This window comes from Seriola lalandi, unplaced genomic scaffold, assembly GCF_002814215.2.
Source record: "Seriola lalandi dorsalis isolate HSWRI2012SDOR001 ecotype SW California unplaced genomic scaffold, Sedor1 jcf7180002054504, whole genome shotgun sequence".
Classification (NCBI taxonomy): Eukaryota; Metazoa; Chordata; class Actinopteri; order Carangiformes; family Carangidae; genus Seriola; species Seriola lalandi.
Window position 1 is genome coordinate 1,392,501 of NW_019525057.1, and position 18,266 is coordinate 1,410,766.

Sequence of the window (18,266 nt, forward strand, 5' to 3'; positions counted from 1 at the left end):
TGTGGCCAGACCTTGTGTGAGAAATATAAATTGGACCCTAAACTCTCCAACAAGTTGAAAGAGCCTTCACCACCCTTTGTTTAAGGCCGTTAGTGTTACCGTCTTTTGAGGATAGCATGTGCTCAGAAATATTTATTTATAGTTCAGCAGTGGGTTCAGTCAGGTACAAGTGTGTATATTTTACTCTGAATCTACCTCTTAACTGGCATGTCCTTCCTTAAAAATGTCTCTTCCTGGTCTCGTCATTAAAACCTAAAAAATTGCAGCCCCTAGAGATTAATCCAAAACCTTTTTTTTTTTTTTTTTTTAACTAGTGTTTTGACCTTATAGACTTTTGTGTTACTCACCAAGAAGACTAAAAATCCCATTTTAACATCGTCATGCTTTTAAATGGTTCTGTCAGCGTATGAAACAACTGCCCCGGTCCTCCCTTTTCAGGTCACTCAGCCTGCTGGAAAGGCCTCAACTAAAACGGAGGAGGAGAGGAAGGACGAGTCTCCAGCGTCGTGGCGTCTGGGCTTGAGGAAGACGGGCAGCTACGGGGCGCTAGCAGAGATCACGGCAACCAAGGAGGCTCAGAGGGAGAAGGACACAACGGGGGTGATGCGCTCAGCTTCCAGCCCTCGTCTCTCCTCTTCCCTGGACAACAAAGACAAAGAGAAGGTCGACAGTCGCATACAATTTTATTTTTATTTTATTTTTTGTGGCATATGTCATAGATCCGTGCGTCACCAGGATGCTCAGAAACATGCTCACAGAGTCACAAATGAGGGGGTCTGGGGCATACAGTGTACTTCATACACAAATAGGATGCGGTGATCGAGTCATTAAGAGTTAAAATTCAGTTACTGTCTTTCCTTTTTAGCCATATAACAAGCTCCTTTTATGGAGTGTTTGATGACGAAGGAATCATCTGTACTTGGACTGATGTGGTTTCCTGATGCTACCATGAAAGGCTGAACTTTTCCAAGAGCTCATATCAGACCAAAATGCTATCTATACAGTCACTGACATGGGTCCCGTCTGTTCCTCTGCCTACAGGAAAAGGACAAAGGAACCAGGCTTGCCTATGTGGCCCCCACCATCCCCAGGAGACTGGCCAGTACTTCAGACATCGACGAGAAGGAAAACAGGTGAAGCACTGGAGCTGAGTGGCTCTGTGCAAACATGCATTGGCATGAGCAGCTCCTGCTGCCCACTGCTGTGTGTTGCAGGACAAAGGCCCCAATGCTCTGCATGGTGTGTGTAGCCCAAAGCAACTGCTTTTGGTTATGTTGTCACGTTGTGCAGCAATGGATTTGGTCAAAACTGAACGATTCATTAGAAAGGGCAGACTTCATGGTAGAATAGGATGTAATGGGGAAAGACTAGAGTATTTATAAGCTCATATCCAGTATTTATATATATATATATATCTATATATGTCAGGATCTGTTTGTGGAAGTCTAGGGTACTATTGTAGCTTGTGGTTCCCCAGGGACTCTACCGCTCTGATACGTAGCGGCTCCTACACCCGGCGACGCTGGGACGACGACCTGAAGAACAGCGAAGGAAGCGCCTCTACCAACCGAACCCCCAGCTACCAGCGCAGGTTAGCCTCGGCTGCGAGATAAATCTCTGCCAAACTTCCATCCCTCATCTCGTCATCAGATCTCTGCTCCATCTGATCTGATGCGTCGATCCATTATGAGGTTGACTTGCATAGCTTTTGGAAGTGAAAACCACTGTGTAGACAACGCTGACAGTTTTTTTTTATTTATTTTTTTATCAGTCTTCTACAGTACTTTTTGCTTGGATTTTATCATCAGATGAATGCTTCCATGCACAGCAGCAGCTACTGAGAAAGCAATGCAAATCAGCCCAATGCCTTTTTCTATCACTGCCACACAATCTGTTGCATGACTATACCTGTCCTGTCAGGTTGCTGTGCCACTTTTAATGAGTTTAAATGCATTACCCAGGCCTTTAAACAAGCCTGCATATCCTTCCGACTCCCAAAATTCCCAGGGGTTGATCATGGCACAAAACCTAGACATGGACTTATGCTGCATTCATGTCATATGGGAAAAATCCCCAATATGAGCCACCTTATTAAATGAACGTAGTTTTCAGGTTGTAAAAGTTACTTCAGAATTTGCAAAAATGATCTAAAAAAAACAAAACAAAATCAAAATTTATGGCATCAACTCCATATGACATGAATGCTCCAATAGTGTGTCAAAGCTAGTCTTAAATATGTATGTTTCTTTTACTGTATCTGTGTGTGTGCGCCTCCACCGCTAACATGCCTCTCTCGCCCACCCGCCTGCCAACACGCCAGCACGTCCCATACGCTAGCGCTAGGGCGGAGCGGCAGCACGCGGGACGTGCCAGCCAAGTCTTCGTCCACCTCCAGCTTGGACCCTAACACCTGTAATACTAAACCCTGGCAGCCACCCGCCTCCCACTACCAGTCTTACAGCATTTACCGCAGGTACACCAGCCTCACCGGGGACAACACCGTCTCCACACCCACCTGTCCTCACTGTGTGTCTCTGCTCTGCTGAAGTGCATTTGTTCTTGTGTTCATTTAATGATCAAATGAATATCGGAAGAGGTGCTTGTTATAATATGCATTCAGAACTGGCCTCTGGATGAATTCTGGTTCAGATCAAGGTTACGACAATAGAATCTACATACGGATCAAACCCACCCAGTAAATTCATCGTGCTGCTTCTGTGATCAGAGCGGTTCAGATTTCCTGAATAACGAGTCTGCAAAAGCTGAACACTGGTGTCACTGCACTACTGTGACACTGCTGCACTATTTAATGAAAGTATGTTCAGCTTAATTCTCACTGACTCGGCTATGGAATTTCGCTTTTTAATCAATAGCACTACTGTTAACATAACCCCTAACTCCTCTGAAATGACCTTAGGCTGTGTCAGACAATTTAATGATTTATTAAACCCATCTGACAAAGGCCCTTTTTTGTGTGTAAGACATGCAGAGCCACCACTGCTGCTAACAGCAGGTGAAACCTGTTTTTACACTGTGAAAGAAATATGTTCCAAGCTCTTCCTGCCAATGATGCAACAAGGAGGAAAAGGTTTGCTTTCCCCTGCTCAGTGTTTAATGTTAAAGCATCAGAGCAAACAGCGCACCCTCGTCATAAAGAATGGACAAGGGGAGGTTTTAAAGTATTTTATCACGGTGTGTCCAAAATTAATTATTGTAGAATTAGGCTTCGTAGAAAGTTAATGGATTTAATTAAATAAAAAATGTGGAGGACAATATTGATATTTCATGCAAAAAGACTGCGTGAATATTTTAGCTCTAGGCATCAATACTAAGTATCTCATTTAATCATCACATCATCTAACGGAAGTGATTGCCGTTGTGGTCGTTCACACAGCCCGGCCTGTGTCCCGCTCTGTCTCACTGGTGACTCTTTTATCTGACAGCGGCTCTTTCGGCAGAAGACACGAGGACTTGAGCTCCTCGACCACGTCCTCCTCCACGACCACCACCACCTCTTCATCTGTTACCTCGCCCACAGGCCATCGCGGCCTGCTCTCCAGCCTGGGCTCCTCTTCCACACGCACTGGCTCCACCAGTCTCACCAGCAGGTACCTGAACAGCACTGGAAAGACTTTGCAACCGGTGCCATCAACCAGTCCAGAAACTAGATACAGTTGTGATTCATAACTTGAAGACATTTCAATCGAATTGTTTGTTAAGTTTTAGCAACTTTTCATCTTAAAGGTCCCATATTGTATAAAGTGGGATTCCCATATTGTATAAAGTCGGATTCCCATGTGTTGTTAGGACTTATGTAACTTTGTGATATGACAAGCAGTCACCGCCCTCAGCCATGCCCCAAGCCCCGCCCACCTGGACCCACCATCCAACTTAGCAGAATGTGGTTTCTCTGAGTGTTTACCTGAAATCTGCTATTTTTTTATTTTTTTATTTTTTTACTCGGTCACTTAGAAAAGAGTCAGCCAATCAGAAGAGAGCCTGAGAGAGAGGCCTCTTTTTGATTGGCTCACCGGCCTGTTGTTACTAGAGCTCCAGAGAGAAGCCTGAGAGAGGAGATGTAAAACTATGTTGAGAATGGTTTTTGGTTTTTAAAACCACAAAGTTTAAATTATTGGACCTTTTAACAACAAATCTCCCATCATTCTTTGACAACATGCCAATCTTTAACACTCTTATAAAATGCTATTGTTGCACACTAACAAGTTTACTCAACTGAAAGGTAATTAAAAGGTATTTTTATAGTATATTATATATCTGTATATGGGTATAGGAATTCTACAGGACCTGACCTCTCTTTTATAAAAAGCAGTTGAAGTGGAATCTGCATCTGTGTGTGTGTGTATATATATATATATATATATATATATATATAAAATGCTGTTGTGTAAACAGGTACTGGTCAGAGGAGAGTGCAGAGAGGGAGAAGGAGAAGGAGTCTGCTGCAGTCATCCCCACTATAAACACTGGCTCTACTACGACCACCGCATCGACCACTACTACCACCGCCATATCGACCACTACCACTGGCACTGTCACCGGCTCTGAAAGACGCAGGTAATACATTGATGTCATTTATATGTGAATAAATGTAACCGTTAATGATATTTTCTCTTCACATTATAACTTTTTTTCTTCTTCTTTGTTTTTGAAAGATGATTGAATAGTTTCTGTGTCAGGAATATGTTATCTTCCTGTTATTAGCCTCATTTATTTATTATGCTTGTTTATCTATATTCATGGAATTTTCAAGAGCAGTTTGGATAATTGTACAAAATGTTTACTGTAAACGGTCTCAAGAAATATTGGCATTAACCTTAAAAGCCTCCATCAGTCAAACAGTAATCCGGATGCATTTCCTCTGTTTGAGAACAGGGTGTGTGTGTGTGTGTGTGTGTGTGTGTGTGTGTGTGTGTGTGTGTATGAGGGTGATCTCCCGCTTTGTACACACAGTGTTTAGAGAGAAGAGGGAGTTTGTCCGTGTCTGTCTGTGAGAAAGGGAGCAGTGAGAGCGTGTCGCAGAAAGCGCATGTTTGCACGTGTGTGTTTGAGTGGGGTCGAGTGCGTGTCTTCCTGTTGGAGAGCTGAAATAAGCCACCTGTCTTGGTGGGAGTGGAGCGAGGGCTGTTTGAGAGCCTGGGCCGCTCCAGTGACTTCTCCTTTTAAGGAAGGTGGGCAGAAGCTGCACATTTTCCTCAAGGCCAAGGCTCCTCTCTGCACTGAATCGGTTCATAGTTGTGTGTGGCCAACAGAAGCATGCTGCAGACTGAGTGAAAGTGCTAGAATAGTTCTGTTCCCCCAAACTGTTTTCACAAAAGGTTAAACATAGAGATTTGAATCCCGTTTTGACCAAATTAACTTAAAGTAGTTATAATAGTTGTTTTGAAAGCTTTATCTTTATCTAACTGCTTCATCGTTACGGGAAATCCACGTCCACCAACATTTTCTGACATAGAGAGCAGCTTCACATTCACACCATTCCACGAATGTACACCCGGAGCTCTATAGTATATCTGCAGTCTTGCTGTTGGCAAGTGGGAGCTGCTGGGTTCAGCCATAGTCTGGCAGTCTAATATCCTCGCTCTGCCATATTTATTGTGTGAGGGGCGAGTGTTATCGCTTTCCTGGCTTGTCTGTAAATTAGAGCAGTCATCATTCTGATCTCAAGCCACCTTGTGTGACCTTAAGGCGCCACACTACCATACACCATGATGACAAGTGCCAGACTTATTCATAAAAGCGATGTTAACAGAAACAGCTTCCCTATCCCAACTGGCATCTAATATAAGAGTAATATTAATATATTTGCTCTGCCAAACGATTAAATTTGTGTGTGTGTCTTCTTGTGTGTGTGTTAGGTCATATCTGACGCCAGTGCGAGACGAGGAGTCAGAGTCTCAGAGGAAAGCTCGCTCCAGACAGGCTCGACAGTCGAGGAGGTCCACTCAGGTGAGTTACCCTATGTCACCTTTGACATGTTAATTTATCAACACATCACCACCAAAAAAGTAAAAACAAAATGTTATCAGATACTGAGCCATTGGTTTTACAGACAATTTGAGCAAAAGTTGTTTTGTGTTTCAGAATTTATGAGGTCATAAAGCACCGTTTTTAACTTTTTACTGCAGAGCAAATATGAATAAGAAGATTGTCGTAACAGAATTTTTAAAATATCATCTGAGTAAAAGATTAAAAAATCCAGAGGTTTGATATTACGCTCCTCATCCAGGGTGTGACTCTGACTGACCTGCAAGAGGCCGAGAAAACAATCGGCAAGAGTCGTACCCCAAAGACCCGCGAGGAGGAGAAGGAGGAGAGAGAGAAGCAGGACAAGGAGAAGCAGCAGGAGGAGAAGAAGGAGACGGAGACCAAGGAGGACGATTACCGATCGAAGTACCGCAGCTTCGAGGAGGTACAGTTCTCATCTTTGTCGTAAATTTCCGAAGACGGGTCACTGTAACTTCACAATAATTCACACCTTGAATATTTGACTCTGCTGTCGCTCTTACCTGCCTCCTTTCTCCCGTCCTCTCTCCCTTCCAGCGTTACCGGCCTTCATCCTCCTCCACCTCTGCCATTTCCACAGTCAGCACTGCCTCCACCCCATCCTACTCTAGCAGCACATTGTCCTCCAGTTCCAGCTCCCTCAACAGGCCTAACAGTCTGACGGGGATCACCTCCTCCTATAGCCGTTCCTCCAGAGACACGGAAAAAGGTCAGTGATTAGTGCCACTCAAATCAAAAGAATAGGTGCAGCAAGAAGTGCAGATAAACTTAAACCTAGCAGGTCCAACAGCCTGCTGGCCCCTAAGTCTTGATGTCATCTTTTTAGTACGAGTTAAAGATATCTTTAGCTAGCTTAACGATCACTTTCCTGAAAGTGAAATAACTAATATAAAGCCATATAGACGCAGCGTTTGTCTGCTTATTTCCACCTGATGCTGATATCTGTCGCCGCAGGCCCACATTCACATGGGCAAACCGCCACATGCCGATTAAGAGCATTGTGACAGAAAGGGGATTGTGTTGCCTTTTTAAATTAAGTAGCTCCTCTCTTAACGAATAAATCCATGACACATCCTTGGGAAAACAGGCGGCAGCTTTATTCTGTTCAACTGAAGGAAACACTGACCGCTTTGTTCTTCCACGACCAAAGGCCTTTTTTTTTTTTTCTTTCATTCTTTGTCTGAACTCGAGCCAAGTCAAGTAGTTGTCCTGACTGTACTTTGTGCAGTCAAACTGTTGCCTCAGTTAACCTGGACCTTTCTATCTTCCAGTTTGAATTCTTATTAGGACTGCTTCGTGGGCATTTGCCCTGTTGATGTCAAAGTAATTAGGGTCAAATTGTTCTTCGATTAAATACAGGGCAGAGTTCAGAAGCAGATCATTTAGAGATGTACAAAAGGAACAGATGTTATCAATACTCTGTGTTAAATACGTGTGGCCTATGAGTGCCGATTGGCTGAAAAGGTGTAATACTATATCATTCAATTTTATTATGAAATTATCATTCGTTAGCACTTTAATTTACCTGTCGTCATTTGTGTGGATGCACAGAAGCAGATAAGAAGGAGGAGGAGAAGGAGGGAGAGGACAAGTCTCAGCCCCGCTCCATACGGGATCGCAGGCGGCCCCGCGAGAAGAGACGCTCCACTGGGGTTTCCTTCTGGACCCAAGACGTAAGAGACTCGCACACAGTGATAGATTTATTTATTTATATATTTTAGAGTTCAGGTGTTTAAGTATTCAGTGCACTCTTCATGAGGTGCAATAGTTCATGACACCCGCACAACCCCGACTTTTCCTCTTTGATCATTTGGGTAGCAAGAGCTGAAAAGCGTCTGTAACTTTCTAATTCCAGGGTGATGAAAATGACCCTGACCAGCAGTCCGACTCAGAGGAGGGCAGCACCAAGGGAGAGCTACAGGTAACCCGACACACGCTCGCAGACGGGGCAGAGAGTAGATGAAGCTGCTCTCGAGCCCGGCCGTCAAATCAAACTACTCCCATTTCTTTTCTTGTACGCCGACACTTCCGTTTGATTTCTGCCCCTCTGCATTTATTCTCTATTCCAGTCCTTCCTCGTGTCTCCTCATGTAGGGAAGGCCAGGCGGGTCCACTAGTCTTTGATATTCACCACTCTGCCCTGCACAGCTATGATTTCCTCCCCTCCCTCTTATCTTTCCTTCTCACTGTCGGCGCCCTTTGAATATTTTATTGTGTCCACCTTCCGGTGATTGTCCGGTTGCCGTGGCGACCTTGCAAAACCAAAATTATTTTTCTTCCATAGATCATAAGGTTTTCAAAACATGCAGACGCACAAAGGCAAGGAAGTCTGGGTCACCGGGGTCAAAGCACACACACAAATGAGATGGTGGAGAGTCAAATTTGAAATCGTTGTAAATGAGATTTTTACCCAGTGATTACATAATAACAAAATAAAAACGAAAAGTATAAGTTGTCAAAACCAATTAAACGCAGTCTTAATGTCCATGAATGGAGCAGCGTGGGGCAGATTGTGTGGGCGGTGTTGTGAAAATATTGCTGGCTGAGTGAACTTCCTGTTTGAATGAGAGCGTCACATAGACACTAGTGGGAGATGACAAGGACGTACAGAGCTGCCAGACATCTCTGACTGTAGGACAGTGTAAAGGGTGGAGCTCTAAATAGGAAACAAGCAATTATCTTGCTTGAAGATGCAAAAGCTTACAGGAAAAGCTTTTGAGTCTCTTCCTTTCCTGCACTCTAAAATTAGTTTTTATGTAAAGCACGTTGAACTGCTTTTGCATGAGGTAGACAAATAAATTTGAATTTAAAACATCAAAATGTGAAAAATAGCTCGAGTGATGCAAGTTTTAACTCCTTCCTGATTGAGAGATTTAAGACATTGATTAAAACAGATCAGAAGACCACTGGTTTGTTTTTCATGGCTGTAATCTGCCACTCGTGCTTTGGATCTCATCAATATAATATTATCCGGCTGTTGATCTGTGCAGCTGAACTTTACATCATTTTTCCTGAAAGGCTCTTCAGGAGTTCTTTATTCAGATTGTAGCATCGTTATTGTGCCTCCGCCCCCCCGTCCCCCTCAGGAAGCCGACTGCAATTTCAAAATAGCTGGAAGCCCGACCCACCAGACCTGACCCCCCCTATCTGATGCTGCTGCTGTGGCACTCGACAAGCGCAGTAGACTTCCAGGCAAGCCAGCTGTTTAGGGATTAGTGTGTATGTACTTGCATGTAGAGCAGTTTGCAGGAGGCTGACTGATGAGAGTGAAGGTCAGGTGCTGCGGCTGAGGAGGCTTTAGTTTAAATGAGCAGTCTTTTTTTTTTTAATGTGCAAGTTCTGTATTAATGTGATTCACAGTTTGACTCTATAAAAACACTGACGTGATGCGTTTCTATCTCTAGACATTAACATTGACTTTGGCTTTTTGTTTCTTTTCAGAGTGACAGATTGTCCAGGTATGTGTCACCCGCTACATATTGACTTCAGCATCTGTTCTGCGTCTCTGTGTTGCCCAAACGTTTGGTTATAAATACGTGACGACGTCGTTTCTGTTTCAGGAATGAGAGCACTTCATCCTTAGATCGCAACGACACTCTTTTTAGCCGTAGCTATGAGAGTCGAAGGCCATACTCGAGCCGACTGGATAGAGACGACACCACTGATTATAAAAAGGTACAATCATTATGTCAAATTCCGTCTTACAGCACTAATTCTGATTCATTTGATTATTGACTGACATGTTCTTCTCTTCGTCTCCAGCTCTACGAGCAGATCTTAGCTGAGAACGAGAAGTTGAAGGCCCAGTTACGTGACACAGACCTGGAGCTGGCAGACTTGAAGCTACAACTAGAGAAGGCCACACAGGTGTGATGGACTCGCACTGCTGCAGCCGATTTTTTAGTAAAATCCTCATAAAAGATAATTCAGGTTTCTTATGTGTTGCCACTGTTTTGTCATTGCAGAGGCAGGAACGCTATGCTGACCGATCACAGCTTGAGATGGAGAAAAGGGTAATGACAGTTTAATTAACGCAGCTCTAAAACAAATGTGCCTTGTTTGAACTTTATGAAAAGATGTATAACTTCTGTCTCTCTCAAGTTTGTCTCAAACTAAATGTAGAACTAGTTACTTTGATAAATTCAACCTGCTTTCAAACATGACGGTAACACTGCCAATGGGTTTATGTCTGAAGGTAACAAGCAGGCCCCAATATCATCTGGGTGGTGGTATGATCTTACCCTGAGTTTTTGTATCAGTCTCCTCTCTTCTGCTGGCTGTTGTCTCACACATGCCCTTGTAGCCGGGGTCGTAGGGACTTCCTCCTCCCTCCTCCTCGCCACCCAGAACACCGCCACCGTCTCTTTCACTCGTTTTATAGTTTTTAACCTCAGAGGCAGCGTGTGGTCACCACTTCTCAAGACTTGCTTATTTTCTTATTTTTGTGTGTGTGTGTGTGTGTGTGTGTGTGTGTGTGTGTGAAAGTGTGTTTTTATCTTTGATTTAATGCAGGAAGTAGAACAATCCTAGGTTGTTAAATTGCGTGTTAAAAGAACCTGTGCATGTGTGTTTTCACTCATTCGGTAATCATGCTGGCGTCTACAGCTGCAGCTGTGCAGCCATGACATCATAACCCCTGGATTAGTGAACTTCATCCACTATTTTCTAAGCCCCTGCTGTAATATAAACCACATTTGACATCATCACCCGTGTGTCATTTGTCCTCACAGGCTTTTATAATATGAGAATGTCCTTTTTTTTTGTTGTTGAAAAAAGACATTCTGACCTCCCCGTCCATGAGTCATTCCAATAACTTACCATCCAACACAACCTCTAAACATGTACGTCCCCATTTATTGACTCATTCCTGCCCTTTTATACATCATGTAAATTATTTATACCTCACTGAATATGTAAGTCTGAACTGGCTGTTGCTTGCAGACGCCTCACAAGATATGCGTGTGTTCAAGTGTGTGCTATCGCTACACCCTCACCATCTTACCACACCTCTATACTTAAAGCAGTGTGTATAGCCTGCACCTTCAGTGTGTTTTTGTGCCGAGTGATGCGTGTGTCCCAGAGTTTGACCCGCTGTCCTCCACCCCCACAGGAAAGAAGAGCTCTAGAAAGGAAGATTTCTGAGATGGAGGAGGAACTTAAGGTACTGCCACACACGGTCACACAGACAGTGTATTATGTTTTCTGTTCACGTACAGTGAGGTTTATTTCCATTAATGACGTCAAGATCATAGGTTGGTGTGTAGGTGGTACTTGTGAGTTCCAGTATGGTGCTAACAGCTGTGACTTTTCTGATCCTAAAATTCAGCCTGCGAGTCCCTTTTTTTTTTTTTTTTTTTTTTTTTTTTTTTATATATCAAATTAGTCACTTTTTTCTTTTGGTTTAACAGGAGAGGTGAGTCATCTCAAACCCTATGATGCCTAAAATATAATATGCATTTATTACAGCTTGGGTCGTATTTTTGTAGTTTCGCTTTTTTCTTTAATCAGTTGTGATGACATTGTGCTCAACTGTGAGAAGTTTCTAGGATCTGGGAACATGGTGATGTCACTTTAATGAAGTCAGACGGAGCAAGAGACACGAGCAGTCAGTCAGACAGGTGGTAAACAAGTCAGGTTAAACAGGTTATCCACATTATCTGAACCCTGCATGTGTTTCTTGCTGTTTTATAAAGCAATGCTGCTTTGTTCCCAGGTTTCAGCAATTTACACCTTGAGTATAATGTTATTGTTACCAACAGGTGGGGCTGTTTCCAAAAGTCAGTGATGCATCAGTCAGGAGGAGCCATGATTTAGCTGCCTCGTAGTACACAGAGCAATGCAGGCGTGTGGCAAATTAACTTTCCTTTTTGAAATGTTCTGTGTGTATGTCATGTCTGTTTCTAGGGAGCCATTAATACAGGAGGACAAATATGATATGGTTATGAAATAGAGCTACCTGAGTTGTCAAATAAATCATTGGGTGTTGCCTAATGTAGACAAATACAATGAAAACTAATAAAAGAGCCACTGCTCTGACTAGTCCTGTTGGGAAAGAAACACGGAGATACTCCAGAGTCCTCATCTGCCTTTCCTCTTCTAAAAGTAAAATATGAAACACTTCCACTGAACTGGAACATACATGAATCCTACTTTTATGTCGCCTGTCACCTGGCTTCTTGAAAGATGATTTGTTTGGTTTCTGCTGTAAAGATGTCAGGAGACACTTTCCACTCATTTTCACACATCAAGAATATATTAACAAGTAACCATCAGAAAACTCCTCCCTAAGTTAAACTGACTTAACACCAACTCTAAACGATACTTCCAGACTAGCAACATGAAGGCTGCAATGACAGGGTCTTTAAAACAACATGCATCTCACATTGTAAATATGTAAACGTCTAGTCCTTGAATGTACCATAACCTCCACTCTTTCAAATGTTTCCTTGTATTCTTGCTAGACGTGCACCTGTGCATCTCTTATTCTGTTCAGGACACATCTCAGGTCAGCTGTTGTAATCTATGTTGACACAGCGTTTAAGCTCTTCTACTGAGACGGCCAATTAAATGTTCCTTTTCTGGAAAACTGATTTAAGGAGGAGAGAGGAGGGGGAGAAAAAAAATCCATTACATCTCTAGTAAGCAAGTGTTCTTTCCATCGCTGTGGTAACGAAGTGTGTTTATTTTTAGGTTGTAGGCAGCCGGCTGATCTTATCGGTGTCACTTTTTCATTCTATCTACAAGCATCACACCGAACCGGAAAAAGCTCTTAATCATTCCTTCGGTTTCCAAAATCTGTCCCCATTTTCTAACAATCTTCCTCTTCTGTTTCCCCTTTTTCCTCCTCTCGGCCCCTCTTCTCTATTCATTTATATTGTCCTGTCTTTCATTAATCCTTCCTCTCTAATTTGTTTTTTTCAAACACATTTTTCCTTTCCTTCCTCTGCCATTCTTTTACTCTCACTCTCTCCTTCCATCCATTTCTGCCTCCTCCCTTTCTCTTTCTCTCTATTCTCCTGTGTTGTGTTTGTTGTCCCCCTCCCCTCCTCCCTCCTCCCTGCAGAACCTCCCCCAGGTAAAGCAGGTTCAGGCCCTGCGGCAGGTTAAGGAGCGGCTGCAGGCTGAGAACCGGGCCCTGGCCCGCGTGGTGGCAAAGCTCTCGCAGTCCGCCTGCAGCCAGCTGCCCAGCGTCGACCTCTAAGCCACGTCCGTTTGTCCGCCACCATCTCTTCCTCCTTCTCCTCCTCTTCTCCTTCTTCTTCTTCTTCACCTTCTCCCTTCCCAACCCCATTCTTCTCATGCTCCATTCGCGCTCTGCCCTGCACCCATAGACAGGCAGGTGCCCAGCCGCCCAGCCACCACTGGTTTTGTAAACTCCCCTTTTCCACCCCCCCTCTGCCTCCCCAGAGCTTTTGGTTTTCAGATTGGGGAGGGTGTCTTTTGGTTTTTACAACAGGACGCTCTCCTTTTTACAGTACATGACATGTCGAGTGTTTTCCACACTTCTCAGTGTTAAACATCCAAAACGAATCGACACGGGTGGAGAAGAAGCTAAGGTGAGTAGTGTTTGGCTGACAGGAGTCTAAATTCACTCCACATGTGGATCACTCTCTCACACATCTTCACGTACTGTAAAGGAAAGTGTCCTCTGTAGTTTCTAGTTGTGATGCTTCCATCAGAGGGAGCTCGGTTGTTCAGTTTGGCTTGTTCTGGCTTCTTTGCATGAAGTGGCATCTTTTATTTATTTATTTGGCATCAAGGTTTTTTGGCCCAAAATCTTCAGAGACTGAACCTTTTTTTTTTTCTTCTTCTTCTTTCCCCCCCGTCTGTACTCCTCCTCAGATTTTAGTTTTAACAGATGACAACAAAAACTCTTTCAGACAGCTGCATGCACCGACGGGTTCGGCTGGACACTGGTTTAGTTTTGATCAACATCAAGTATAAAGTATCTCAGTATACTTCAGAACATGATGGGACATTTAAACTAGCAGTTGATTGTCATCTGTATCGTTTGTTTTTAACGGGACTGAAATCTCTTGCTGGAGATTCTCAGTGTTGTGTGTCAGTAAAGAACCTCTGAAAAACACGATTCCTACCTGAAGTCCTCCACTGCATAACCTCCTCACATTTTACTTTACACAGAATATCTGTAACTAATTAGTAGAATAACAAGTGAATTTTTGAGTGTCATTATTGCACACATTGGAGATACTTCATTTTTTTTTTTAAGTTCATTTTTATTCAGCAGTAAAAGGTCCAACTTACTGATTGATGTCAGATCATATGACCTGACATTTGCCCATCATGGGTCACAAAACACAGCAAATAGAAGAGAGTGCTGACTCATACTTCATGCAGTATTACTTTGAATACTACAGAGCCCGGCAGGTATGATGGGAAAGGCAAACAATAATAATTGTGCTCTTCAATTACTTATTCATACTATTCAATGAATCATTTCTGCACAAAAATGAATAAAGCACAATGTTAAAGAATATTGACGACATTTTCAGAAAGATTTAGCAGGTATCTCAACATATCTCAGTCTAAAGCAAAACTGCATTAAAACCAGCAGCTTATTTAAATTAGATTTCGTCCACACCCACTAATGTTCACTTTATGTTTTGCACTGCATCAGGCTACTGTGGCTAACTGATAGCAGCTAAGGCAAGGTAGTGTTGCTAACATAACATCCAGAGGTACAGCTGGATAAAAAGAGCATCTAAGGTAAATGAACATGTGTTGTCACGATTTGAATACGAAGGAAGGGATTCAGTATCAAATCAAAGCTTTTATTTAGATTATTCACAGCAACCTGTAAATTCATCACCTGTTGCTGCGATTTCACAATAAGAGCACCAACTAAGTGGTTCAAGAGCACTTATCAGACAAGTTCTCCCGACACCTGGCGAGCTCTGTGGTAAACCGTACATTAATCAACTTTGACACTTTTCTAAAAATCAAAATGTCTCCGCTGTGTATTTTTGTGGCTGCCGGTGAGCAGCCGTTGAGGTTCTGCATGGCTTTCTCAGGAACTTTGGCCTGTGGTGTGCCCGCTTTTACTTCTCTCTCTTGACTTGAAACAAGTGATTTTAAAAGTAAAAAAGAGTAAACAAAACATATGAGAGATGCTGTGTGACTCCAAAGATTGCTTACACAAGCTGCAATTAACAGTTTGTAAAAAACCGGCCTGACTGGTTTAGTGACATGTGTATCTGTCAAGACTTGTCTAAGCCTCTCCCTCTCTCTCTCTCTCTCTCCCTCTCTCTCTCTGTGTCTCTTCCTCTCTTCCTTATTTCCTTTTCTTCCCTTTCAGATGCTCCCAGACTTGAAAGCAGACAACCAGAGACTAAAGGATGAGAACGGAGCACTCATTCGAGTCATTAGCAAGCTTTCCAAGTAGAACAGACCCCCCCGCCCCGTCTTCTGCACCCCCCTAGTCCCCCATGGCAGTGACTAATGGAATTGCACATTTAGATATTAATTGCAACAGACATCAGAGACAAGACTCCCCCTTTTTTTTTTTTTTTTCTTTTTGTTTTCTTTTTCTCCTCCCCGACTCTTTTTATCTACCTTTTTGCTCCTCCACCACTGCAGCATCCACCCATCCATCCATCCATCTGCCCCACACTCTCCTCGACTATAATCCACTCGATTGTGTGGCTGCTGTCCTGATAGAACCACTGAGTTTACAGAGCGAAAAGGAAAAAGGGTCGTGTGAGCAGCATGTAAAAGCATTGTGGGCGGGGAAGCCTGAAAACTATTTAACCAATAAGCCTTAGTTGTACATAAAGAGAAAAAGAAAAAAACACTTGCATCGATCTCTTCTCTCTCTCGGCTATCACTGAAGAACAGATATTATCCAACACCTGATTTTATTTGTGCCACAATCTCTTATTTGATGTCATTTTTTCTTTTTTCTTTTTTTTTTTTGTTTCCTCTTCCTGTGTAAGTGTTGTGTGCTGTGCAGTTTCCTCCTCCCTCCCTCCTTAAAGTGCCACTTTTGCCCCATATCAGCTCCTAGTGGCCCCCCCTTTAATTTTTATTTTTCTTATTCTTCCCACAATGCAATGCACCAATGCACACACACTCAACCCCCCCCCCATTTTTTTTTTTTTTTTTTTTTTTTTTTAAATGCTTTAATGATGAGTCCATCACAAGTAGGATTTTTCACTCTTCCACCGCTTCCATCGCTCACCTTCCTCCCCTCCTTTTTTTTTTTTTATTTTATTTTTCTTTTGTTGTTTTTTGTTTTAAGTTTGTAGTGTAGTCAGTTTATACTCTGTATTTCTCACTTTGTTTTAGCAGGTACTGAGTGATGCTGTATATACCTGTATGTATTTGTTTGAGACCAGCACATGGCATGCGTTTATGGTTCCCGTCTGTTACTATTAAAAGTATACAAATTCCAGAGGACAAAAAGGTGTGTTTTAATTATTTTTCTTTTATAGTCTAAAGACATTGGCTACAGTACAGTAGAGCCTCTCTCTTACACGGGACGGCTGGCAGTGTTCAGTGCTTTATTTTCCAGTTTAAAAATAAGTGTTCACATAATTGTGAGATTTAAAAAAAATAATAATAAAAAATAAAAAGAAGAAAAAAGAAAAAAAAAAGAGAAATAATCGCTTCACTACATTTCACTTTCATTGTATTCAGTATCTTGGAAGAGTGCTGTTAATTTTGTTTCCAGTTTTTTAAAGCTGTAGTATTATAGCCAAGGTGTTGTCACTAAAAAATAAAATTAAAAAACATTTTAAGAAAAAGAAAAAAAAAAAAGAAGAAGAATATCTTAGGTATCGCTAACCCAGTCCTTTTTACAATGTCTACATGCACTGTCAATGCCATGTGAGGGGTCTTGATGTCAGGTTTAAAGCAAAATCGCCACCATCAAATATTCCATGCATCTGAAGACATTTTATGCATTTCAGTGGCCTTTTAAGGATATTTTAGTAAAAGAAGTTTAAAAAGAAAAAAAAAAAAAGTCACTGCAGATGGATTAATGACCATCTTCTCTGGTTAAGACTTTTTTGTTTTTTGTTTTGTTTTTTGTTTTTTTTTCCTTTTTTTGTTTTTTCCCATCATCTTGTAAAATAGGTGTGTGGCTTAATACATGCAAGCTGTGCTGTGACTACCAACCACTGAAGAGTTCATTAAAAATAAACTTGTACATTGTAAAGTTCCAACTGTCTCATTATTTTTTTTCTTCTTTTGTTTTTGTTTAGATGGTTGAAGTGGTTTTGACATAGACTGAAACGGCTGCCCCAGCTCCAACACTGGGTGAAAGAAAAATCACATTCACATCACATTTATTCTTTCCAGATATGATTGTTCCTGTTGATGGGAGAGACGTGTGCTGTTTTTAATGCTGTTTCTTATATAAGGTGGATCGACCTGAGCACGAGGACCTGCCCTTGCTACACCCAGTCACACCAGTAGATGGTGCACAGCTTTGCAGACTTTGTCAGCCAGGTGCACTCAACATCATTTCTTTTTTACTGTGTTCAATACAAATGTGACGCACGACAGTGAAACACACGGATCCTAGAGATGTAGAGATACTGGAGGAGTCTTCATTTTATTCTGTTTATCAGTTGCAAGATACAATGTTGAATCTCTTGCCCTTAAAGCATAGACTGTATATCAGAACCAGTCCGACTGTGTCTTGACATGAAGATTTAAAGTTCTACATCGGTAGCAAAAAAGCCGGCTGTCCTCCCTTTGTCTTCTCCTCAGACTCCTGAATCTGCACTGCATCACTTCTTCTTTATTCTAATCCCAGACGGCTGTGGATTTGCAGCAAATCAAGTGCAGCCAAGAGTTGGATAACATGTACACACAATCATAAAGGGAGTGAGACGGATTCCTCTCTGTGTGATTTATAGGACGGAGATAGTTTGACTACCTTTCCTGCGTTGCGTTGTCAATAACAGCCACACTGGGTGTGACGTGCTTTCTTGCTCTTAAGATGAAGAGCTCCAATCTTGAGATAAAGCTTTAGGGATAAGCTCTGGTATCTGCTGTAATTGCCCAGAGTCATGCGAAAGTGTCTGGCTTTTCTAGTTTCCATTGCCTAAGCGTGTGGTTAAGAAAGTCTGGTTTGTGTCTTCGCTGTGACATGGACATGCTTCCTCAACCATCGCAGGCAGAATGTCTTCATCAGGACGCTGACACGGGGGAGGGGGTGTTTTAGACAGATTCCTGGCCTTTAAAAGTGACCCCATGTAATTATAGTGACAAATGGT

At 42.4% G+C, this 18,266-nt stretch overlaps 1 protein-coding gene across 7 annotated transcripts in view; it reads left to right on the plus strand.

Annotated features, from left to right (window-relative positions):
* Positions 1–17,672, plus strand: part of ppp1r12a (protein phosphatase 1, regulatory subunit 12A) — a 48,557-nt gene extending 30,885 nt beyond the window's left edge. For 2 of the 7 annotated variants that reach the window (XM_023413146.2, XM_087175827.1), the window contains exons 10-26: positions 439–663; positions 1,042–1,133; positions 1,478–1,591; positions 2,321–2,473; positions 3,444–3,608; positions 4,414–4,575; positions 5,877–5,967; positions 6,248–6,430; positions 6,562–6,733; positions 7,576–7,697; positions 7,880–7,945; positions 9,466–9,482; positions 9,585–9,699; positions 9,787–9,891; positions 9,990–10,037; positions 11,135–11,185; positions 13,088–15,334. In XM_023413146.2, the coding sequence (XP_023268914.1) occupies positions 439–663; positions 1,042–1,133; positions 1,478–1,591; positions 2,321–2,473; positions 3,444–3,608; positions 4,414–4,575; positions 5,877–5,967; positions 6,248–6,430; positions 6,562–6,733; positions 7,576–7,697; positions 7,880–7,945; positions 9,466–9,482; positions 9,585–9,699; positions 9,787–9,891; positions 9,990–10,037; positions 11,135–11,185; positions 13,088–13,225 (2,019 nt within the window). In that variant the 3' untranslated portion in view covers positions 13,226–15,334. The other 5 variants (XM_087175828.1, XM_023413148.2, XM_023413147.2 and 2 more) reach the window with 5 other exon arrangements.
* The last annotated feature ends 594 nt before the right edge of the window (positions 17,673–18,266 follow it).